The sequence below is a fragment of the Acanthopagrus latus genome, chromosome 22 (assembly GCF_904848185.1).
Source record: "Acanthopagrus latus isolate v.2019 chromosome 22, fAcaLat1.1, whole genome shotgun sequence".
In the NCBI taxonomy this organism is placed as follows: domain Eukaryota; kingdom Metazoa; phylum Chordata; class Actinopteri; order Spariformes; family Sparidae; genus Acanthopagrus; species Acanthopagrus latus.
This window is the reverse complement of record NC_051060.1, coordinates 21,926,472-21,952,155: the sequence shown is the minus strand read 5'-3', so window position 1 is coordinate 21,952,155 and position 25,684 is coordinate 21,926,472. Positions and strand designations below refer to the sequence as shown.

At 40.7% G+C, this 25,684-nt stretch overlaps 1 protein-coding gene across 3 annotated transcripts in view; it reads left to right on the top strand.

The window, feature by feature from the left end:
- Nucleotides 1–25,684, top strand: part of atad2b (ATPase family AAA domain containing 2B) — a 66,937-nt gene that overhangs the window by 35,901 nt on the left and 5,352 nt on the right. For all 3 annotated transcript variants that reach the window (XM_037086066.1, XM_037086064.1, XM_037086067.1), the window contains exons 25-27: nt 8,809–9,546; nt 10,816–10,946; nt 21,754–21,882. In XM_037086066.1, the coding sequence (XP_036941961.1) occupies nt 8,809–9,546; nt 10,816–10,946; nt 21,754–21,882 (998 nt within the window). The remainder of the gene's footprint in view (nt 1–8,808; nt 9,547–10,815; nt 10,947–21,753; nt 21,883–25,684) is intronic.

Sequence of the window (25,684 nt, the reverse complement as noted above, 5' to 3'; positions counted from 1 at the left end):
TGGTGGAAGAGACACCGGGAGATGTGGACACAAGGAAGTGCCCATTTGAGTACAAACCCTGTGATCAGTGGACTGTGCTCGCTCTTCCTCCGTAGCTGCCACATCTCTCCGATACCTTACGGTTTTGTGTAGGCTTTTAACTCAGGCATCCGTTATGAAAAGTTAATGCTGACTCTAGTCTTACATGACAAGGCGTGCAGCAGTGTTGCAGCGCATGTGTGAACACAAGAATAGGAATTATGGCTTAATGGAATCAGTCCTCTGTGGTTGGTGGGAAGTTTTTGGCTGGTGTTACTACTATTGATTCTTGTTGTCACTGCAAGATTGCCAGGAACCCTGTGGAGCCCAGAAACAGAAATAGTTTAATCATGTAACTTGGGTAAAGTTAAAACTTGTTTGTACATTTTGTTTATGTATGGATTGTGCACAGAACAAACAAGATATGACTTGTTAGTGAGCTTTAGGGGTGCTGGAGGCGGATTTATTTTATCTTTGAACAGAGCCAAGGTAACGGTCCCCCCTGCCTGCTTCTTTATGCTAAGCTAAGCTAATCATTTATTGGCCCCTTACTTCGAACTGTTCCTCTGAGCCATGTAGTTTGGTGTGGGTGTGTATGCCCTTATGTGAGAGGAAAGGGAGAGAGGGAGGGAGGAGGGAGGGAAGAAGGGAGCAACACGGCAACTGAGGGAAGTGACTGATTTCCTTCATTTCAAGAAGCAAGGATGGGATCATTTATTGATCTGGACATTTCATTAAGTGTCAGCATGAAGTGTCACATCAGGTGACAAATGGCTGTCTTCTCTTCGTGACCCACAGACCCCGAGGCCCTGTGTCACCATGACAGCCTTTCTGGCTCTTTGTCTCCCGCATTGCTTCCCATGTTCTCTCCTGTTTGCCTCTCAACCCATTTTCATGCATCATTCTCTATGCCATAGTTAAAACTCTGAAAAACAAATTTAGTACATGCTGCGGCTCAGTCGCATCTTTCAATGTGGAGTGATCTTTAGAAGCAGAATGAACGCATTAAATATGAAGAGAAAAATGCCAATGCTAAGGAACAGACACAGATCCGAATGCATGAAGCAATTGCACTTAAAGTAAAAGCAAAGTCGATGCGTGCGATAAACTGACTTTCACCCCTGAGCTGAAAAGAAGGCCTGATGCCAGACTGATAAATAGTCTTCATTTTACCTTTACCTCTGCTTAAAATTTTATATGGAGCTGTTCACCAGAGCTAAGACATTTATTTATATATATATATATATATATATATATATATATATATATATATATATATATATATATATATATATATATATATATATATATATATATATATATATATATATATATATATATATATATATATATATATATATATATATATATATATATATATATATATATGAGCATAATTTATACACGGCCCTCATTCGTTATGATAAATTTTAAAGGGGTTCTTCTCATGACTTGTGTTTTTATTTTTATGTGCACAGTTCTACAGGAAAAAAAGCTGAATTATTCATTTAGTTGAAGTCATCAGGAACCATTGAATTGGAATTTGTTCAACAGTCATGGCAGGGGATACACAGCCTTTGTGCTGTGTTAATTACAGCTCAATGGAATGATTCAGATAGAAGAAGGAAAAAAGACTGAAATCCTCTGGGGGGTGGCGGTGAGGGGAAAAATATAGTTTTCGAGAATAAGTTCTTATTGCGAATGCTTAGAATGGCAAAACAAGAGTTTCAGAGAGCAAAACAACAGTGTCAGAACTGAGATGCTTTGCTGTCATTATTGTAGAATTGAGCCGTGTTCATGGATCATGCAACAAGAAATGCATTCAGAAAAAATCTTACAGTGTAACTTTTAATTAAAGTTCCTCAGCTTTGAAGGAACTAAATCAGTATTTCAAACACCGGCATTTAGTTTTTCCAATTACAAGATAAAACAGTATATCATAGTCCCCTGTGTTCTGTCAATGTACAGTCTGTCATCTGCCTGCCAGTTATTAACATCATAATCATCAAACGTATTTTATCTACTGTCAGTATCATAGTAAGCACATCATTAGGACAAGCGGGAGAGCCTTCTCCTGTAAGATAATATAGTATGCCATTAATCCCACATTTATCGTAGTGAGAGGTGGAGAACGTCGTCTTTCACCGATAGACAAAAAGGGAAAATAGTACTCCTCATATGTACAAGATTTAGAAAAGTGAGTGAGTTAGAACATGTCATCATAACAGAACATGAAATAACTTGAATAACTGAACCTGAACCATAAAATCTGCAGACTTGATGAATGAGATCAATTCCAGCTCTTTAAAACAACTGGACTTGTTTCCAAAGAAAGCACACCAGTCTATCCATGTCAAAATTATAACAAAACCCGAGTTATTCTGTTTTCTTTACGACTGTGACACAACTTTTAACTTCCAAGCTCCTCCCTATCAGTTGCAGGTGATGAGAGCAGAGTGGATCAATACTTCATTAATGTTATGGGATTGGGGCCCCAACTTTAGTCGATTCCAATGAACCTGGATGACAAGAAAACAGAGTTGGATGCTGGGCTGTGCTTGTGACCATGCACACAGTGGGTCTGCTTGAGAGTAACAGCCTTTATAATACTGTATGTGTGCATGAGCACGCACAAAGCCTATTGGTTGCGGTGACTTGAGAGGACAGCTGCTAAACACTTCAGTATGATCCTCTCCAGATAAGAGCTGGAAACATTCATAGGTGTTAAATTAGGGTGAGACTAGGGCTTGCTCAGCATTTTATTGTACGTTAGAAAGCCTGTAAGGGTGGTATTTGCTTGTTTGCAGGATGCGGTACACCTGCATGGAAGCATCTGCATTTCTTAAATTTCTCTACTCATTTACTTTTTGACTTACATTTTTAAAGGTCTAGTGTTTGATTTACGGGGAAGTGTAATATGATATTTGCAATTGGGTTTTTGTTCGCCCAAAAGTAAGTAAGTTGTGAACTGGTTACCTTGGAATGAGTTCCACCATGTTTGTACAGGAGCCATGAATGGTCAAACCACTCGCTAGCTCTAGAGAGGGCTTTTTGCACTTTGTACTAGCCACCACAGGGGAGCGTGAGATGAGGGGTTGCACTCAGCAACCTCATCGTAGTCCTACACATTGATCCTTTAAGTTGCACCACAATTATATACACAATCTTTAATGAAGCAATTGAGTAGAAATGTTTTTTTTTTTAAACGATATTTGTACAGTGTATAGAGTGTAGTTCATGAATCTAGATGGTGAACTGCTAGTAGTTTTAAGCCCTAATCACATTGAATTCATATATCGACAGAATAGGTCTCACATCTAACATGCTGCCCTGTGTCTCATTAGTTATTCTCACTCAAATTTAAACGTCTAATATTTTTCAATTTGGAGTCTTGTTGTAAGTATTCGTCCTTTATGCTTCAAGTCTAAGCTGAGATCTATTGCACTCATTCGTGCGAGTGATGTGAATATCAAATCGATTGCACTACCAGTATGCGCACATATCTCCTTTTGGTTATTCAGTTACACATGTGAACACACCCAGAGACATTTGTATCTTCATCTATTTTGTCTGACACTTGTTTTTCTTTCGTCCTGAGCATGAGTGTACCGGAATGTTGTCGGAGTGTCCTAAATGTGAAACAGAGGAGAATAAGAGTGCAAGAAAGTGTTGTTTATTGCAGTGGACACACACACACATACACACACACTCTCTTATATGGTACATACACACACTTACACAATAACAAGGTAAGTAGGTTAGTAAACAACAGAACATCTGTCCAGGTTAGGGAGAGACTGTCTGTGTGAATTTGAACTGATTGGGACAGACTAGCCGACTCTCCTGACCGGTGCCAGGAAAAAATGTTGATACATGTCCATGAATTCCTCGTTCTTTAGGTTGGAGCTCAGAGTTTCTGAGAAACGTAAAATGTGATTAAAATAACAGCAATGCATCATTGCGTCACAAACAAATCAATCATCAGAGACATACATTAGTTTGTTCGAGATACAGCTAAGGAGTAGGTGTGTAGAATGGCAGCTTTGTAGCTTATAAAGATGCAGCTTATTAACGACTAAATCTACATCCTCCACATTTCTTTGAAAATGATAAGCATTGATTTTTTTCCCCCGTTACCAATGATCTTATAACATTATCTGAACTGCTAAGGTAGATTTATATATTCGCACTTTGACCTTCATGTGCCCCCCTGGTGTTGATGTCCAGAGTATTACTCACCCGTTGACTACATTTGATGACAGGATTACTGTTAAATGGCAAAGCAGTTGCATTTATTGTTCCTCACATCATTTAGAGTTATTATCCATATCCAGAATTGTGTTAGGGTCATCATTTTAGACATATACCCCTTACTATGCAGTAAATGTTGAGGCTGCATTAATCTGTTTTTTTTACGACGTGTTTCAGTGTCGTCGACAAATGCCCATTTTTATAATGTGGGCCACCACTGAGGAAATGGAGGCCAGATTTACAATTTGTACATGGACAATGTGTTTGCCAATAGATATGGGAGCTGGTCACAATGAGATGATTACATTTCATATAAATATAGTGTCTGCTTATGGGGATGTGGGAAAGGTTGAGGCCTTGATATAAGATGATATTTCTCCTATATGCTCTGGGCCTGTTTGACATTTCGGAAAAGTGTTTGGTACCAGTTGCCTGGCAACCAGAGGAGACCCGAGGGAGTTGCGTATCCTGACCGAGAAATGGTTCAGCATATAACCCCCCCGTGATTTGTTGTTTTAAGACTTTGGTATTTGAACCGATCAAACAAATGAGAAATGTGTTGATTAGGGATCTTTAGAGGTTCTTCTAAGTTTTGCCAAGCTAACTAGCTGCTTGGTTGTAACCTCATATTGTCAGTACAAACATCAGTGTGTTATCAGTCTCCTCATCTAATTCTTGGCAATGAAGCAGAAGACTCATTTCCCAAAATGTCATGCTTTTCCTTGGAAGAGGAAATGTTCCTCTGATGTAGAACTTGAAGGTTAATCAGTCCAAGATGTTTTTCCTTTTGCATAATGTATACAAAGTGAACTGATTAAGAATTTAAACAGTAGCAGATGAGAGTGGTTGCCTAGATTTGTTTAAATTGCTTGGGAGTACATCGCGAGTTTGAGTACACAATGATGGTAGTGTGGCATCGTGCCTACAGACCCATCATACCCATCTATCTGAGATGGATACACTTTATGTCTTTATGGGCTTGTATATCTCAGGAGCGTGTAGACTAATAAATAGCCTACACCATATTGCATAGTGCTATGGGCATGAGGTGCTAAGTTTCCTTGGATGGCCCTATTGTAAACTGTACACTGTATACTAACAAGGCTTTGGGGCTCTTACTGGCTCAGTGGTGCTACAGAGACAGTGGATCCATCTGGCCATGTACATCTGTGGATGGAAAAAACTTCTAACATTTAACACAGTATAAAAGCTGTCAATTTTTTACTGTCCATGTTCTACAGAACATTTCCTTCCTTTGTCCTCTCTCTCTGTAATTTTCTGTCGGTAAGTTGGGAGCTGATTACTTAATACTAGGAATTTTTAAATAAAGAAATCAGTGAATCAGAGGCACTGATTCACAGTTCCACCCAAAGGCACAGCTGAAGTATGCCTCTGAATTGTCCATCAGTGTCACTGGACTGATTTATTTATTAAATTCTTGCTGGTACTGCACTTTGGATACTCGTCTCCTAGGGGTTTGGCGCTCAAAAGCTCTAATTGTCCGCGTGTGCAGGCGTGTGCGCTTGTACATGCACACACATCGTTCTGACATGTACGTCTGATGGCAACTTGAAATATTTCTGCCTCTGCATGAATCTTGTATGGGTTAGGCACTTTTAATTAATACAAAGTGCTCTGCTCCTCTTTCCCTTCCCCCTTCCCTCCCCCATCGGCATATCTCTGCTCTGTGGTTGGCTGTTCATGCTCTAACAGTTTTCATGCATTATTTAAGAGGTGACTATGACGAGTCATTTGCCGCCATTCTGTCTCACCTCTTCCTCCCTTAGGAGCACGCTTCATAGCTCCGATGGTGATATCTGACCCCAGCGGGACCTTTTTCATCGAGTTGTGGATTGTTTGTTTTGGTATGTGTGTGTAATATCCAGAGCAGGTTAAAAGGGAAAATAGGGGTCAGCAGAAAATTAGCACCTATGCTTCTTCTTTATAATGTTCCTTTCAGAGTAACTGTGCTGAAGTTGGCCTTTACTTGGTGGGGTTTGAAAAAAAAAAAACATTAAAATTATTAACATCGTAAAACTTTAAGCAGGAAAAAACAATTTGAAAAGAGCCAAGCTATGACTAATAATCACTGCAAGGTGACAATTGGAAATTAATCCTTATGTTAACTTAAAAAAAAGTGATGGTCAAATGTGAGCATTCTCTGAAGATGATAGAAGGGCATGTTCAGATACACAAATGAGCACTTTCGATGGGATGCCAGCATTCAAAACTATCCAAGATGCCTGCTGTGTTTCCTCCAGTCTTGCTCTCTTTCTTCATTCGTGGTCTTCAACTTAGAGCAACTATCCCATTTGCCAGTCATGCCTGAAGATCTGGGCTTGCTCCATAGCTTACCCCGCAACTGTCTCCTCCATCGAGATGAGATCAGGAGAAACTGGAAACTAAAGCTGCATACCACCTTAGAACTCACTTAGCCAGCAGCTCTCTGTACCCACTTGAGAGAGCCTCAGCTGGGCATGATGGGCTGGTTGACAGGCTGTCCATCACTGCATTATGTCTTGGCAGTGAGGATGTCTCATTGTCTCTTTGAACCTCTGGCTCTGGTGGCTCCCTCTCCAGGGAAAACTGCCCAGTTCCTCTCTGTTCATTTATTAAGTGTTCTAAACACTGGTCTGTGTGGATATTTGTGCTCAGTGCTGGTTCCATTTATGAAAGGTATCCAATAGTCCCCTTGTGTGCTGAGATACAGACCAGTAGCAATGCCTGAACACTTGAATCTTGGCGTATAGCAAAATAAGACTGCAGTGGAAATTTCAAGGCAGCACTTGAGCACATGCCAGTGTGAGTTTAGGAAAAGGCCAGTTAATAATGTTGGATTATTTGGTGTTACCCTGGCAAGCTGTTGACAAAGATTGTACCAGATACTCTTCGTAGTTTGTAAATGGTTCATATACTGTTTTTGAACAAGTAGTTCATGTCCTTGATATAGCGCACACCCAAAATGTAGCCAGTGCATAAACAGATGTAAATTGCTGCTTATTACAATAATTGTACAGCATTAGTTGACACCCATTCCGTGGTTGTGGTGACAGGAAATGCATGGCTGGTCATTAGGTGGATCACCTGAGAAGATTGTTACTGGAGAGGAGTGTCCTGAGTCCAACAGCAAGCACTGGTGGACTAATTATCCCATTTTTGTTGCATTGTTAACTTTCAGTTAGTATAACTGTTTTCCTTGCTGTTGCCTCTCTATTGTGAACAAGTGCTTAACGCAGGGTTTCATTTTCTGCCTTCCTCTGATGTACGCACAGTGTGCATAATCATATCTTTTAGAGTGGAAAAATGAGCCCTGGTTAAAAGCATTAGGGGAGACAGGAGATTTGACAGGTGACTCAGAGTTGTATTCATATCGCTGCAGGGAAGGTGGTACAGATACAGATTATACAATGAGGACCTTTTGTAATATTGAGGCAAAAGCTTTGCTTAAATCATATACGGAGTATATTGTAGCATGATCTCTTTTGAAAAGTACAGTGGGGAGACCACTTAGTCCTTTAAGAGCCAGGCTGATGTATGTTATTGATCCTGCATAAGATTCCACTTTGGCAGGACTTGGATCATTCCAGTGGCCCTCGACAGAATTATAATAGGTGGGACTTTATGCATTTTAATTAGTCCATTGTGATTTGGTGTCCATATCCACAGCTGAGCTCATTTACGCCCACAACAGTGGGACCTTTTTAAAGTTTTGAGGTAGTTAGCTTTTGACACTGCATAACACCAGGATGCTTTCATACAATGTCTGATGTGATTCGAGTGATTACTTTAAACTGTAAAGGCCTTTTTGTGCTAAGACCCCAAAGGGTTAGCGGTTGCTCACTGACAGGTCATGGCAAAGCTACTCATCGTCAGGTTCAAACGCTTGTTTCCCTGGGAAACTGACTTGTGGTGGTCACTATGTGGTTTCTGTTTCACACTCTCACTCTGTGTCTGACTTTGTTGCTCTTGTCTGAAGCTCAGTGGCTGCTTGAGAGGAGCAGTAAATGAAGGCAAATGCCTTGAAGTTTCACTGCATTTAACATTCTTGCTTGCTTGCTGTGACACTTTTACTGCGTTCCCAGAAAGCAGGCTTTGCTTTTCCCCTTCCTCTTAAAACCCCAAGCACCATCTGTTGTCATTAGTGTCCAACATCCATGATGTAGCAGGGCTGCTGTCTCTGTCTGCTTCTCCCCTGCAATCCTTGTCACCCACTGGCTGTTACTCTTCGAGGAAGGCCAAAATGTCCAGATTTAAATTTGAGCAACTTTCAAGCTACCCTATGATACTGTGTGAGGAAGGAAAATTTGAGAAAATATACAGTATGCTTTTGCAAGTTAAAATCTAAGGATATTTTTTGTTATTTAATCTTCAAGATGCTTTTCATGAATTGCCTCTTATCCCCTGAGACATAATATCTAACTGCCTTTTTTGAATCATTAAATGTGAAGAATGATTTCAGTGTTGTTAACTGGAAGTTTAGTGAGTGTTTCCTGCTTGTTTTAGTAAATATTTTTCTCCTGCTTTCTCTTGTCATCACAGATCATATAAAGCGGAAGATTCGCCGGCGGCCATCTTGGGGGCGGGGCATCATCCGTAAGAAGAGGTACTACAAGAAAGGAACAGAAGAAGAGGAGGAGGAGCCAGAGGCAGAAGTAGAGGCCGCGGGGCCGAGTGACTCGTGTTTGACCCAGGATGAGGAGTCATCTTGTGATACCATGGGTCCCCAGCCCAATGGCCATCATCCCCATGTCCCATCCACAGAGGAGGAGAGCTCCAATGAGCCCCCCGTTGCAGCTCCTTCTGAAAATCCAGATGCCAGTGAAGCCCAAGAAGAGCCATCACCTAAAGAGGAGGAGCCCACAGCCAAAGAGGCAGAGTCCGAGAACACAGAGGAACACACCCAGCTGCACTGCCCTTGTGATGGTTCTCAGCCTAAGGCAGATGGGGATAGCCAGGACAAGCAGGCTGTCATCCAGCCCTTGATTGAAACGTCCGAGTCTTCAGATGCTGAGGCCCAGCCTAAGCACACAGAGGGCCTCATAGTATCACAAGTGGGCTGTGTGAATGGAAACGAGTCGATGGACAGCTTGGACTCACAGAGCCTCAAGAAGAGTTGTGAGGCTGAGAAAATGACTCATCAGAGCACAGCTGAGGGCTCTAACAATAATCCAGAACAGGAAGAGCACAAAGACAACAACAGCCAGCCAACTCAGGAGCACCCTCCCCAGGACGGGAGGGCAGTACCAGAAAATATTGAAGAAGATCAAGATAAAGAAGGTATAATGCTAGATTTAGAGTTTTCACTGGTCAAGCTTTAGTCACATCGTTTGTTAATTAGAAGGCCAAGATCCATGGTGTGTTTCTCAAGATGTTTTGTTGTGAGTCTTTAAGTCAAAAACTGTCACTTTTGCAAATATTTGGACAAGCTAATATGTTATTTATTTCTTTTTTTTTTGTGTGTGAGCTCGAACGGCATCTCAAGGGAGTTGTTAAGTGAGAGTAGAACAGTGCACGTTCTCAGCTTCTCATTTTGATCTCCTCATTTTACTTACAAATCATTTGATCTTCACAGATAAGCAATTAAGCGAGTTAACAAAATCTGTTAATTTTTGCACATCCAGTCAGTGCTTTGCCCACCACTTAATTATGATGATAAATTGCTTTTTTGATTATCATCCAGCTCCTCTGATTTACACTTGGTTTAGCTTTTTAAAAAAGAGGGGGGCATGAATAATGCAACGTAAGTCATACAGAATATAAAAATGCTCTCTCCTGGGGTAGCAGACAGTACATTTCAATGGAGAAACTCCAGGGGATTTAAATTATGTGTGCCTTTGTAGACACTCCGCACCTTCTGATATGTATTCTGAAATGTTTTCTTTGCCCTTAAAAGATTCACGCTGTTGGCTGACTTTCCCTGCCCATCTTGGAATTAGCAACATCTTTTTTCCCCTTTGCCCTGAGCCATTATTCTCTTTCTATTGGTGTGCAGTATTTCAATATGATCCAATAAGTTTATGGTTTTAATTAGAGGCATGTTGTTTGGTTTTCTGGTTAGTAGAGGCCAGCTGGAAGGCTGAGGTAATGGTGCTGCTAGAATATGGAGAAGCCATCAGAGGATGGCACGATCAGACAACAGAACACAAACAAACTGGCTCCTCAACTCCGCTACTCCGCCCCCACAGTCATTACAAGCTGAGCCAGGCCTTTTGTTTCCATCAAAGGATTTCTTGAGCACTGTTATAAATGGACAGGAAAGAGGCCAGATGTGAAATATTGTGGCCTCAGTAGCTGCTAGTAGCTTCGAATAGATTGTCTTCACATACTGTAGTATTTTATTCATCTTAGAGGCATGACAGTTGAATTTTTTTTTTTTCTTTTGTAACTATCCAGTTTTGTTTTTTGTCACGAACCACTGAAAAGCACAAAGAGGTCTTATATTTAGCTCACACATTCATATTGTGTTGTTTCTGATTGCTATCACACTGCATTCATTCTCGTAACCCTCATTGTTAACCCCTCTTTCATCATTAATCCATTTATTAGGGTGTTCCAAAGCCAGGAAATGCAAGAGGAGCCTGTCAGAGCAGCAGATGGGATCTGTGGAGAGGATAGACGAAGAGCCACAACCAGTCCCTCCCCATCCTCCAGTAGTGGTTGACCACCAGCGACTTTCGGTAAATGTTTACCTAATCACTTTTTACGCCCATTATTCCTTTATCGGTACATAGTTTAAGTAGGAAAATACATATTTTTTTTTTATCTGACATTGTTAATGACAATCTATTGATTCAGTTCAGTACAAAGCCTATTTCTAAGGTAGAACTGTAGCACTGTAAAATAGACGATTGTTGCAGAAAGTCCTTAAATCTGCAAATTTACTTATTTTTTGAGAGCACAGTGTGATAGATGGATATTTATTTACAAATTCCCTCCCTAAATTGTGTTTACTTGTAACCTGATTGCTGTTCATCTCTCCATCATCTTCTCAGCTGTTGCTTTGTTGTGTTAGGACAGCATTTGTTGACACTGTCAGTGATTTAAATGAAAATGCATCAAATCTAAATGACAATTGCAGCAAAGGAATAACATTCCGTATTGCTCAGAAAGGTTTAAAAAAAATATATCCTCATAGCCACTCTAGCTCTAAAACATTACCTAAGCCCTTACAACCCACCAAGATTTTAGCTCTTTAAACCCCCAGTGTGTGCCCCATCACCATCTTGCTTGATTCTGCACGGTCATCATTCAAATTCAGACCATGAAGGATGTAACAGCTGGGGTGATTTGGCATTGTGCGCAGACTGTGGAGCTGAGATTTAACAGGTACTGTGATCTGTATCAAAGCGATGATCTGGTAACAGGAAAACGGGCATTCTTAAGGGGGAAACATGGTCACACAAATATTCATGCTCATTTATTCTGATCATGATCATTTCAGTTATCCGGTTAACAACAGTTGGGAGTCATCGTTGATATGTTAAAGAATATTATATATTAAAAGGAAAGAGAGTCAAATGTAATATGTAAGCAAAATTAACGATGTAGTTACAGACATTCTTATTGACAGAAAACCAGATTTTATGAACATGTTTTTTGCCCTATATATTTTAAACTATTAAGGCTATAGATAGCTGGTAGATATTTCTCAGTAAACAACCCCACATCTCACCAGTAAATAAGGAATTGTTTAAATATAGCCCTTATTGGTTGCAGCAGAGCCAGCTGTGGCAAACTGTCACATCTCGCAACTGACTAATTAGACTGTGATTATGGAAAAGAGGGGCTATAATCTAAAAATGTCACCAATATGCTTTTCTGTCTTATTTAAGTTCACACGGGTGCTTGTTTAAATGTGGCTGGCTGTGTGGGTGAAGGGTTTTTCAAGTGTTTTCTCCTCCCCCTAAAAGAAACAGCTGCTTTTAATTTCTATACTCTAAACTGGTCACATATTGCTTTCTATGGAGTGTTAAGTCACTTCTTGTATACAGACATTAATATGCTGCCGAACGAATGAGCCGATGTATGTCCTTCTGTTAGAATGGTGTTAAAAATGGCACTAATGATCATACTCTGCTTAGTCCCGGCCGCTTTGAAGGCTCACTGCTCGCGTTATCTTTAGTGAGCCAGCTGAGGTAGCCAGGCCCGTTCTCCCATTTTCTTTTTTGCTGGCACACCCTGTCTCATCCACTGTATGTTGCCCATCTTAGAAACGGTCCGCATTTGGCATTAAGCCATCCCTTTGTCCTCCATCCTTTCTATAGCTTCCAAAAATAGAAAAAGGTTAAAGAGAATTGCTATCTGGATAATAAGAAGTCTCCCATTATTTGAGCAGGGCCCAGAAGGCAGCACATACATTGAAAGTTTTTTTTTTTTTGTGGAATTGGAGTTAAGGTATGGAGGATGGGGAAACTCAATCATGGGTGACCAGCCTTAAAGCTTCTTCTAGTGTGGAGCTGATGCTGTCACACTGCCCTTCTCAGATGGATAACTCTAACTTCTGAGGCTTATCCCTCCTTTCCGTTCACCCTATGGTCACGCCACAGTCTCTCTCCCCTTTTCATCTTTTGACTCTCAATTTTGTATCCCTAGTCTCTGAACACGGAGAGAGCCAATTATAGTGGCAGACCATTTTTTCGTCTCTCAATCAACAGGTGTTGTTCCTGCAACATTTGAAGGAAACAAGGGTATGACTCAAACATGAGCTTCGCTCTGCCTCACTAGATCTGCCAACTTGTGCCGGGATGTGTTCAAGGAACGGAGAGCATGCGAAGCAGCTTCGTTGTACTTTTACACAGTCACGCTAGGGTCCCACCTAATACCCCAAGTGTAAATTGGAGCCTCGGCTCAGTGGGCTCCCCTGACAGCACTTCTCGCTGATCGGGTGGGGGTTGCTTGGTTTTAGGGCACTCTGTGTAGTGTAATTGATGTAAAAGAAGTGTTCTGACATGCGCTTACTTCTTCCCTCCATGCTCCAAAGTGACATCCAGCTATCAAGCCATTATCTAGTGGCTTTTACCAGTGTCCTCTGGGCATGATGGGGACAGTGGGGGTACATATCTTGGCTTGCCAAACCGGACTCAATCTTTCAAACTGATTGACAGGCTTTTAAGTTGCTCTGATCTTAGTGCTTCAACTGGCTGCCCCTATGAACAGTCACACACAGAACTAATCTGGTGGTTTATTTGTTAGTGGGGGGGAGAAGGAAGATATCTTAAAGAAACAGATCGTGAAAAGAGGGGACTGTGAATAATTGCTTTTTCATCCCTGGCTTACGGAACAAATTGAATATCCGGTGCGCAGGATGAGAGTCACCATTTAAGCTGATATCTGCTGGCAGGGCTGGGACTGGCATGCTGCCTAATGTGTATTAGGACCCGCAGTGAGTGGCGTTCTGTTCCTTCGCTCTTCCATCAGTCGTATTCATTGATTGTAGAGGGCTCATTATTCCTGACTTTTAACTTGACGGAAGAGACTCTGAAATCTCTCTGGAATTAAATACCATCAGAGTGTTATGAGTTTGTTCACAGACCCTACACTCAAAGCCTGTAGGACAGAGATGGTATTATTGCAGTATTTGCATCCTGCCTTTCACAGCCATGGCACAGCTATTTACTCTGAATCGGTTAGTAAAATCAAGTTTTGTTATTGCCAGTTTTACTGAAATGATGCTTGATGCTGTCTGGATCAAAATGAATTCCTCAGCATGAATAAATTGGTCCTGAGGCTTGTTTCTCTTACTACTCAGAAATGTCTCTCATAGTCAGCTGTTTGCTTTCATCAGTAATCAGACACTTGTCCACAGATGGACTGGAAGAAGCAGTGCTGACGATTGCAGATGAGAATTCAGTAACAAGAAATCCAATCTGGCCCCGGCAATCTTTCCTCCATCTTAGCACGAACACACATATTCTCGTCCGCTCTGCTGTTTTCTCTAGCAGCTGCCTAGAAAGTGCTAGTGTTTCTAGCTGTTGGCACAGTATGGAGTCTTTTGGCTTGATGCTTAGCTATTACAACATGTCAGGATTTCCTATTATAGAGAAGCCTGTCAACAGAAGCGGCCACATTCGGTTTCCCTGATTCTTAGCACTAATGACAGCGGGGGGGCCCTTTGGCAAAGTAGCCATCATACAAAGACAACAGCTTAATAGTAATGCCGGACCAGCCTTTGATTGTCGATAAAAACAGATTCAGAGAGTCTTTGAAGGGCTTCCTTTATTTTCATTCATTCCCACTGATGGCCTTGACAGTGCGGCTATTTGCATATAATTGTGCTGGCATAGCTGTGCCTCTTGGCCATGCATGTGAGAGCCAGTTGTGTCGATGGCCCACACAACATAACATACCAGTGTCTTGTATTTTCTTCATATTCTGTAGTCGTTTTCCCTCCTGCTAAGCCCCTTTTGGGTGATTTATTATGCTCTTTAGCAGAGCTCCAACCTCATGTGTTCCACTCAACCCTCCGCTTATACAAACTGAAGGTTTGTACTATGATTAGCTATATAGTACATGTAAATGAGTTTTTAAATGCCTGGCTTTCTTTTGTCGACCCTGGCAAGTACAAATACAATAGAAGCCAGCGCTATTGGTCCACCACTGTAAGCACAAAAACTGAATAGCATTTGGGTTGATGGAAATATGCAGTAGCAGCTGGAGGGGATGTAATATAATACTATAAGGCTGCTATTACATTTTTTTTTTTTTAGATAATAGCCAGGTTGGGATTCCAAGTCAGGGTAAAGTTTAAAAACAGTAATACTGTGGATGAATTATTGAAAATATCAGCTGATAGACACTAAACTGCCAGAGAGAAATGTTCTGCATTTGCTTTCAGATACCAATTAAACTACAAACTGCGTATAATGAATAGAAATGGAGGCTCATATAATTGTATTTTTGCTACAGCCCTATCGTTGACACGAATGTACTAGTAGAGCTTTAAACAGAAGTGCTTATTCGGTGCCTCCAGTTTTCTCCAGGCTGTGCATGTTTGTATATTCTGAGAACATATTCTCATAATGCATAACGGACAGTCTGAAATGCTTCGTGCTTGGTCAGCATGTTTTTCTGTTTCACCACCTTTCCCTCTCCACTACACACAAACAAGCGCACTCATTGGTTGCACTACCCATGTAAAGGACATCGCATCGATTAACCTTTATTTCCCTTGAGGTTTACCTTAAGTTTAACCATAGATGGTCGATGGCAAGCCCTTTCCATAACCTTGACCTAATCGTAACTTTTTCTATATCCAATTGCTTCCTGGGGGTTTGCCTTTGGTGCATTTATTTTAGAAAAAAAGCATCTCTGTGTCAAGGTTATGTGTAGGCGTGTTTGGGGTTATTTGTGTGAAGTCAGTGTAGTGAGATTTTTCTCCTCTATTATCTCGTGTTGTTGGATCTCTGCTGTCTTAAAACTATAAAATATTAAACTTCTTTCCTGTAGCATACAAACCAAACATCTTATTTTTCTCATGCTTATCTCGTCGAATAATATCTTTTTGTTCTTTAAAACCTTTTTTCTCCTCACTGAAACCATTGCAGAGGTTACTTCATCATTTTTAAACCTTTCATTATTCATTAACTTGACCTTGAGTGGTGCACAGTGGAGAACAGTGAGAGATCAGAGGCAGTAATTACGCTCCAGTCATTGTGGCGCAATCCAACATTAATGCGTTTTGTTCTCCGATATTTAGAGTTAATTTGGATGAAAATAAAACTACAAAAATCACATTGTCAACACAGTTACATAATGCTCTTTCCTGGAGCCTTTAAAAGATGTTGTTGGAGACTTGGCTGGCCATGTGTATTACACTCTTACCTCAGGCCAGCTCCAAATCTTGACATCTGTCCTTTGGTTTTTTTTGTTTTGCTTTTCAACTGTGACCAAGAAATGCGCCAAGTGGGACTTCTCAAGTTGAAAGATGAACTATGTTAGTTCTGGCTCGACTCCCTTGTCCATTTCTAGAAGAAGCTAATTCAAGAAGTGCTTAGGAAAGCTACTCATTAAACCGAGAGTGACTATTAAAGGTTACGGCCTTGTCCTGGTTTAATTTGTACGCTGTCCAGGAAACCGGTCCTGAATCTCTAAGCTCTGTATTGATTTTAACACAGCTCCATTATTGATCTTTGTCCTTAAGTGAACATGTAAACTTTTGAAAATTGTATTTACTAATCATTTATTCTTAAGGGCAAATCTAGCTTTTTTCATCATGTGAATGACTGAGTCACTAATTAAACCTGATGATGACTAGACTATAGATCGCAAAATACACAGAGGTACTAAAGTGCATACATCTTTTTTAAGGGTTAGGGTTAGCAACAACATCCATAGCAAAGAGGGTGATTATAAATAAAGAGTATTATTTAAAAGTATAGTGTATAGTATAGTGAAGTACTTACAAACAGACGAAAAAAAAGGTAGGTAAGTAAGTAAAACGATTAAATTCACACACCAGATTCAGTTCACTTACACAGGAGATTTTTGAAAAGGTTGCAGGAAAACTAATCATGATATGATAATAACTCCCACCCTGTTACCTTGAACTCACACCACCTGTCTGAACCAAAGTATGTAGATCATGTTAAAAGTATTGTAACTGTTTTAAATATTTTATTAGGCCACATACTAACATCATAACTACACAAGTAATACCATCCAGTGGAGTATGTTTATTAATATTATAAATCATGTTGTTTAATATACTGTATACATGCACAAAGAACCTAAAGGGCATAATATGCACGGCTATCAGATGGCTGTAAATTTGCCAGTGGTATGATGTTGGAGGTAAAGCAGACCTTTGCATATTTAAGGTGCATTGGTAACCCCAGCAGGGCTATTACACGTCCAGCCGAAAGGGATGACCATTTCATTTTTATGTGCGGAGACCATGCTAATATGATTTGTCATGATCGTCCCTGACCCTTATAACACTATCTATATTGCATTACCGGTGTGACCGAGTACCTTGTAAGCCACATTATGTGCCTCTGCGACTGTATTCCCCCTCCTCCCCCCCCCAAGGAAAATCACCGTCCGCTAGTGGCACATCCACCCTCTGCCCTCACTAAAGGCATGCATGGTAACTAGCAAACCAGAATCATTTATAATTCATCCATTTGCGAGTGTAAGAGACTGAAAAACAGGAAAGTTAAAACAGGAAGAAAAGGGGGTGAATTGTTTTCTTATAGGCAGATTTTGAAGGCTTAATGGTGTCCCTGGTGACGGTGACTGTTGGGCTTCAAATCCTTGTTTTTTTTTTCCCCTCACTGCCTGGTAACCCTTTTGTCTCACTCGGCACTGAGGATGGCTCCTCATACACAGACACACTCACAATTGTCGCTAGTGAAGCATCCTTCAGTGATCACAAAAGAAGATCCTCCACTATAGCACGGTTACCTCTCGTCTGCATGTATGGTTGTTTACTAGCTGATCGTTTGAAAAGTTTTTTCTTTGTGTGACAAACTTGAAGCAGTGAATGATGATTCGGTGCAGCACAGCAATGTTTTTTGCACAATTCATTAGTGCAGAGTAAAGCATCAGCCATCGAACTATATTACCGTCAACATTATTGTGATTACATAATGGCAACATTAGTTGTTTTTTTGGCACTGTGGGTTGAGTTCACCATGACATTTTGATAATGATGTTTAAAGAGCAACTTAACCCCAACGGAAAGAGATTGCCAGTGGTTGAAGTTCCCACTTTGCAATGATGTACAAGTGTACCCATGGTTCGGGCAACTGACACAGCTCGCAAATGGTGTTAAATTTCACTGGTGACATTTAGACATTCATTAAAATGTGCCCTGTAATCCATGTAGACTGATGTAGCCGTTTCAAATAAGATGTAAGAAGTGTACAATGTAAGAAGAACAGCATGAATGTTGTCGTAGGCTGTGGTTTTAATCCCTCCCAGTGGTTTTAACCTGGCTTTGAGGAATAAATTAGGAATATGAGAAAAACCTGTGCTTTGGGTTGACCAGAACTGACATGTCATCTGAGTCATAGGTTAAAGGTTAAATTCTGTGCGATGAAGTGTGTTGGTACCCGGTCTCTAGCCTGAATCCAGACGCATGAATCACTCCACTTTTTTTTTTTTTTCCCCCCACTAATGCCTCCTCACTACTTCTGAGAATTTAGCATCTGTTGTTTTACATTAGTATGACATTATGTTTTGTTAAATGCAATAAATAGTGTAATTGTCCTGATCAGACGTGAACATAACCCCAGTTTAATTAGTTATTAGTTTACACTGTGAGTTAAAAAAAACTCCTCTTTATTATCTAATCATCTTTCACCGGCAGAATGTTGGCACTAATGTCACCCCATACACCATTATTCTGCTTTGTTCCAACACTACATTCTTCCCAAATCCCTCTTGGCAACATCTGTGGTCTTAAGAAGCTTGAGGATGGATAAAGATGTGAGTAAAGAAAGGATGCGAGTAAAGATGGGGAGGGCAAGATGGAACACAGAGTTTAGAGAGGGTGAGGTTAAATGGTCCATGTCAGTAGCAGTCTTTAACGCATGGGATTACTGCCCTTTTGTGTGCAGTGAGCTCACTCAATCACTGAGCCCGTGTAAGACACACTCGCACTGCCACAGACATCCTGATCAAGCAGACAAAGGCCGGGAAGTACACTGCTGCAATCAGCCGGCGAACAGTAAGAGGAGAATAAATTGAGCGAATGGAGAAACTGGGGACAAGGAGGGGAAGACACGAACAAGACAAGCTCGGAATAAAACAAGTACATTGGAAGCAAACAAGTAAAGGCGTGAGTGTGCGAGTGTGGGGGTCGGGGGTGTGTGTGTGTGTGTGTGTGTGTGTGGAAGGAAAAAAACGGAGTTGAAGAGGATGTGCGGCGAGCCATTATGAAACATTGAAACAGGTGAGAGGTGCAAAGAAGCACTATAAAGGAGTGAAGGTGCACTATAAAGTGGTGAAATGCACTTAAAGAAAGAGATGGGAAACAAAAATAGAAATAGGCTGGAAATAGGTGTTGGCTAGATGAAAGCAAAGCCAGAGAAAGTGTCTCACAGAGAATTTCACATTATTACACATATGTGAGGTGGATTGTAATGACACTAATTAAGGCTTTTATGCACGTGTTGTTAAAACTGGCATCTCGCCGTGATGTGTTCCATTTGGGCCTCTTTTATGATTTCTCAGGGCTGGTTTTAATGTAAGACCAGGGTTACTGTAGAAAGAATCCAATAAAACATGACAGCACTTTTTTTTTTTTTTGAAGGCAGCTGCGATGATCATTATCACTTTGCATGAATTCTGAATATTAGAGAATTTCCTGGTGCTCTTAGTTTCTGCATGCACACCTTATTTGTCAGGGGACCTATAGTTATTAGATTAGACAGGTGGAGGTTTTTATGTTAAAGGCATATTGCTGGTGAATCATCCATACCCTGCCAGATTAAGTTATGGAAGTGTGAATATTTGAAAGGTATTATCTTCCAGGCTGTTGAGTTTAGTTTGATAAGCACCTATTGGAAGTCGAGCTGGGGAGCGTATGAAAAAATGTTCAGTGACAAGACACATGAGAGCTGAGATCTCTCTTCCTCGTTCTTATTATTATATTCATATGTGTGTAAACTTTAAGCCAATCTATGACTCACAATCCAAACAGTAAAATATTAATGTAGGCTAGATAATGGCTTCATAAATGTCTAAAAAGCAATGCAGAAAAACATGTTTATTGCCTCAGGAGTGGAATAGCTACCTAGTGTTTAAACCTGTCACTTATCTCTCTTACTATTGTTGCGCTCAGTAGGTAGCAGAGAAATGTTTAAAAGGTTTGTTTATCATTTTACAACACGGGGCTGTTTTAAGGAAATGTTTGCTGTAGTCTGTATATGTCATAATAATTCAACTATTTTCTGGGATGGAGTTTAGAGAATGAAATGATGAGTCTCACAGCTCACAGGAAGAAGCAGCTCTTTAGTCTGGTGCTATGGCAGCGGCTACTCTTGTATCTTCTACCGGATGGCAGCAGGGTGAATGGACTGTGGCTTGGGTAGTGGTTTGTCTTTTTAATATCCTTTGCACCTCACAATATCACTCATGTTTGTTGGTGATGTTCAGGCGGCTCTGTTTTGGTCTGTGATGTACCTACAAAAAAATCTAAAATAAGAAGTCCATCTTCAGAATGCAGACCTCTAACAAGACCTAATGATGTCCCCTGTCACCCATTACTGTACTGTCAATATTGTATCGAGTCAATAAAAGAACAGTTATGCAGCTGTAGCTAAGATTTGGCCTAATGATTGTCCTGGGAGACTGCCCATAGTCTGCGCTGCTTAAGGACATTTTGGCAACCAAGTAAAAAATGTAATACATTAAACACCTAATGACACAGGTGATGCTGTATCCGTAATGTTTTGCTGGTAAGTAATACTTCAGCTGAAACGCTAACAGTCATGGAGCATCCCAAGGGCAGCTCGGGTTTGAAATTCACTTTTCCGGAACTCCATTAGAGGTGTTTTTGTTGCTGAACAGTAAAAAAAACAAAACAAAAAAAAAAACGTCCTGGCAAAGTGAAGTGTTGCTCTCAAGGTTAAATCTCTGGTCATGAGTTAAAGTCCGTCTTGGGATTAAGCTTCTACTGAAGTTTTTTGTTGACGTGAAGCTTTCGTCTGTTACTTTAATCAAGACAACGGTTCTGTCATTTAAACAGAAATCACATTCAGATGGAGTGCAGCGATTAATACAATGCTAACCTTTTTACCTCTGTAATTTTTCTTTTGCTCACTGTAATTATGTTTCAGACGTTGGCTGATGAGAAGCTTTGACAAACACACTCGTCTTATTAATCTTGACATTGCCTTGGTTTTATGTGTTTAACGCATGGTCACTGTCTCTCTCTCTCTCTCTTTCTCCTTCACACACACACACACACACACACAGTTTAGTTTCTGTTGAGGTTTCTCTGTTTGCTTTGCTGCACTGATGGTAACTTTAATTATTGTGCCTTTGCTGTCTCAGTCCATGCATTCTGATGAGCCCCTGTGTTTTAATAGACACACACATATATATATATATATACACACACACACACACACACACACACACACACACACACACACACACACAGACACACAGACTTTGGCTTGGGTAAAATGTGAGGAATGGGTCAATTAAAAGGGCCTTTGACTGTCCAGAATGTTTTAATTAAAGTAGCAGTGAAATGTAAACTCGGTTCTAATTATGATTAGCCTTAATTAGCTGTCACTCTGATCTTAATTGCTTTTGAATACAGCTGACCTCCTAATGCTTCATCGCCGCGCACCACGCGCTGAGCTTGTGTGGCCGGTTATTCCGGCAATGATGCCCGTTTCATTATTGTTTCGCCATGCACATCATTATGGATATTGTTGATGAAGTTAGTGTGTCTTCCAAGATGTATTTATAAGAAGAATAAATATGCCTTTAAGGCTTAATTTGTAATGAATTTTCCTGATTGTCCCTTAGGCTCTACTAGATACGGTGGTGATGAAGAGTGAGGGTTACAGCGTGGAGCAGCTGGAGAGACTGTATTCTCTTCTCAGCCAGTGTATCTACCAGCACCGCAGAGAGTATGATAAGACTCAGCTACTGGAGGTAAGAAGCACACATTCTGAGCTAATGTCTCTATACAGTATGCTTTCCCGTTGTCATTATATTAAAACAATATAATACCACAACATCATATAGTACGATGCAACAGCATGACTCACACGGAAATGTTGTTTCTCTAGGTTTTAACATTGTTGAAACAATTTGTAATATATTTTGCTGAGTTGCATACTTAGAATTTCCAAAGATCTAGGGGTGTTTTCTAGAAATTCTTGTGAGAAATGTTACTTATCGTGTCTTTAATTATTGTTTAGAACAATAGCCGCACATGAATTTATCCTGAAAATAATCATTGATTGCAGCTCTGTGTGAGATTTTTTTCCTGTCCTGAGGGAAGTGCAAGCATAAATTATACACAATATCAGAAATATAAACATAACCAGTGAAGATCATACAAATTATAAAAAGGTATGTAGCATTGGTTAATTTATACTGATGTCCGAATATTGTACATTTTGTTCCTTTATGACCTGTCATACTGGAACAGTACAGTTCTTGCTTAAACCTAATTGCTAGCCAGCCAACAAGAAGGTTTGAAAGAATATGTCAACAAGACAGATTCAGTTGTGAGTATGAGACACCACTGCATTGAGGGGTGACTCTTGTATTCAGTACAAAAGAGGTAATATGATGTGTCCTTCAAGGTTTTCACTGAGAGAAGATGGCACGCTGAAAGATATCTGAAGAGAAATCTGTATTTTCTGGCTTTATCTTCTTTTTGTGTGTGAGCTGCAGGTTTGACATCATGAATGCACAATAACTCATTTCATGATGTTGAGTCACATGTGGCTCCTCTGACAGTGAGGCTCCAAACAACTGGTGGCTTTTATTGAACTAATAACATTCTAGGCATGATGGAGAAGTGACAGGGGAAAATGATGTCTGAGAAGGAGCATGTCATGTGTTTGATGGGGGATAGATACTGACCATGGATCACCATCTGCAGTAATGATATAAATCATTATAAGGGTTGAAGTTAAAGTGCTTCTGCATACATAGGAAAAAAATAGTCTGAAGACTTTTGTGGCTTCAGTGAAAACTTTGTGTAATCTGACAACGTGCCTCCAGTGATGGCAAGTTCATCTAACACTGTTGGACCCATTATGAGCAGTTCAAGATAAATTATCAATCTCTCCTGGAGCCTGAACAGGCTTTATCCTACTGTATTCTCATGTGCAGTAGCACTCTCCAAGACCTGATGATGTGAACACACTTTTAATGTGTGAAAATATGTGGAATTATCCTTTAAGGTTTACGATTTAAAATATGTTCTGGATTTAACAACCCCAGTGAGATCTTGGCAGCAAGAGAGATAAAATTTGAAATTAATATTTCATACTAACACAGTTAAGTCTCTATGACAGGAAGAGTTGGTGTATATTTGGAAGCACCAGTTTTTATTTTAATTAATGGATTTTATAAAAATAAGTATAGTAAAAAAGAAAAAAGAAAGGAAAATAGTTTAAAGCCAACTTAGAGAGTGTTTAAAGTAGCAGGCAAAGTACGTGTAGTGTTTTGTCTCTGTGGGAAATACACTTCCTGCATATAATGAGTAAAGGTTAACAGAAAGACCTTTTAATACAAGGTAATTTGCAGTTTTCACCAGTTTTATTTTTATTGTCCTGCCAATGTTCCATACGGGAAAAAAAGCTGCTGTATACTTTTCCAGTATCCCATCTGGTCATCTGCTGCTGCTGTCGGATGTCAGTTCAGACAGCGGGCCAGGAGTGGCAGTGTCCTGGTGCTGGTAGCCAGAACTGGCTGTCAGGATGTCAGAGAGAGAGAGAAAGAAAGAAAGAGGGAGAGAGGGAGCAGTCAGCCAGGTGGTGCCGCCTGTCGACAGGCCGGCTGGTGGATCGAGGAAGGCTGGGGAGGGCGCGTGTCTGGGTTCATTTCATACTGCCAGCCTAAATTGGTGTTTCCAGAGCAGAAATGTCAGCTCGTTTGGCACGTGTTTTGTTTGCCTGTGTTTTCCAACACACATCCCGACTTCGCAGCGGGTCATCTCCTTGTTCCTCCACGGAGAATGCAAAAACATCCGCGCGCATATATGCAGTATGGCGGCCGGAGCTATTTCCACTTAATGTTGCACTCTGTTGCAGCGCACGGCGTTGTGTATGTGTACGTTGTAGAGACAAGTGAAATGGAGCGTGTCTGTGCATTTGTCTCCTTTACTCTCCCCGTCCTCCTCTGGGGTACAGCTTGTCTCAGCCTTCCAGAAGACCTGACCTTTAAGCAGATGGAGTGGACTGCACCCTGCCTCCAGTTAAAGCCAGAGGGACCTTCTCTGCTCTGTACACAATAACATGCCAACTATGTTCCGATCTACAAATTGGCGTTCATATCGCCCTAGGCCTAATGTTTCATTTTGCTAGTGTCTCAGACAGCAATTTAAAGCTTTGTAAGAGCCTTTGACCTTTAATCTGAATCGGCACTGTGCCGTAGCCACACCAGTCTCTGCTCGAATTAGCTGATCATCGTAAAAGTCGATTATTTCTCTGCTTATTTCCAAGTCCGCGTGCTGAATGTTACGGCCTGCAGGTCATTTAATATACCCATACTTGTTAATCGAAAACAAAATCAAGGGCGGTCTCGAATTGTCCCTAAAAGATGTTGGATTTCTGTTTAGTCATTTGATTGTGTTTTGTTCTTCTTCGTGCAGGGAGGCGGTGAAATGTAGATGAACTGCACCAATGTTGAACAGTCATCTAAAGACAAAACCATAATAAAACTGGCAGAGAAATCCATTTCCCCACTGACAGTAGCCTTTGTAGAAGAGAATGCAGTGCAGCCCGAGCTTTCATCAGTGTGAATCTGTTGTCAGTAGCTTGTGAAACAACACCTTTATCCAGGCACAGCACACAAAATTGTTCTCTCACGAATCTCACTTTTTCTTTTGCGGGGGAAAAAAAAAAAAAAAAAAATGTTAGGACGCTGTTGTTTTTTGTCTCCTAACCTGCACAAACACACTGCAGAGAGGCCTTTTCTCCTGGGGGGTTGTAGCAAATTTGATCTGGGAAATGGTGAGAAGCTGTAACAGAGATGGGAGTTGGTAAGACAGGTCCAAAGAAGGCGGCTACACCAAAGTAATTTATAACACATTTGTCACAGATGGGCTGAACATCACAAATTGATGACATCTTAACAGTGTCGAGCACTGGATTTGTCTTTTAATGCATAGTATTGATGGCCCCTTTGGGAAATTAACTCTGAATTGTACAATGTTGTACCTATTGAGCATGCAGGAACTAACCCTTCCTGCTATGCTGACCGATGTCCATTCATACCAGAGAGAAAGAGACATTAACTATGGCGACTAACTTTACGTTAGTGAGACAGAGGTTCGATGCTGCGGAGGCTCGTTATATATTGCCTGCTGTGTTTTAGGGATGACAAGGTGATAGGCCTTCAGGCAGATAGACTCGAGATCACAGAGGTGCAAAGCGTCAGTGTGGCACAGAGCTTATTTGCGCGTTGGTGTGTGGGCGTACAGCGAGACACACAAACAGACGGGTGTTAAAAGCATTGATGTGTCTAAGCATCGGCTGCTCCTGATGAGCCGACGCTTTCAGGGAATTTTCTAAATGGGCGACTTTTTATTCAGCAGCATTTTAACTTTACTTTTCATTCCTTCTTCGGATTTTTACAGCTTGTGTGACCTGGTGTTGAAAGCTGTGGGCATGATAAAGTGCTTAATTGATGTTATAAATGGAAGTGGAATGGGAGTTAAAATCCCATGCAGAATGGCATCAGTCCTGTGACCTTTTTAAAATCGATTCAGAATAAA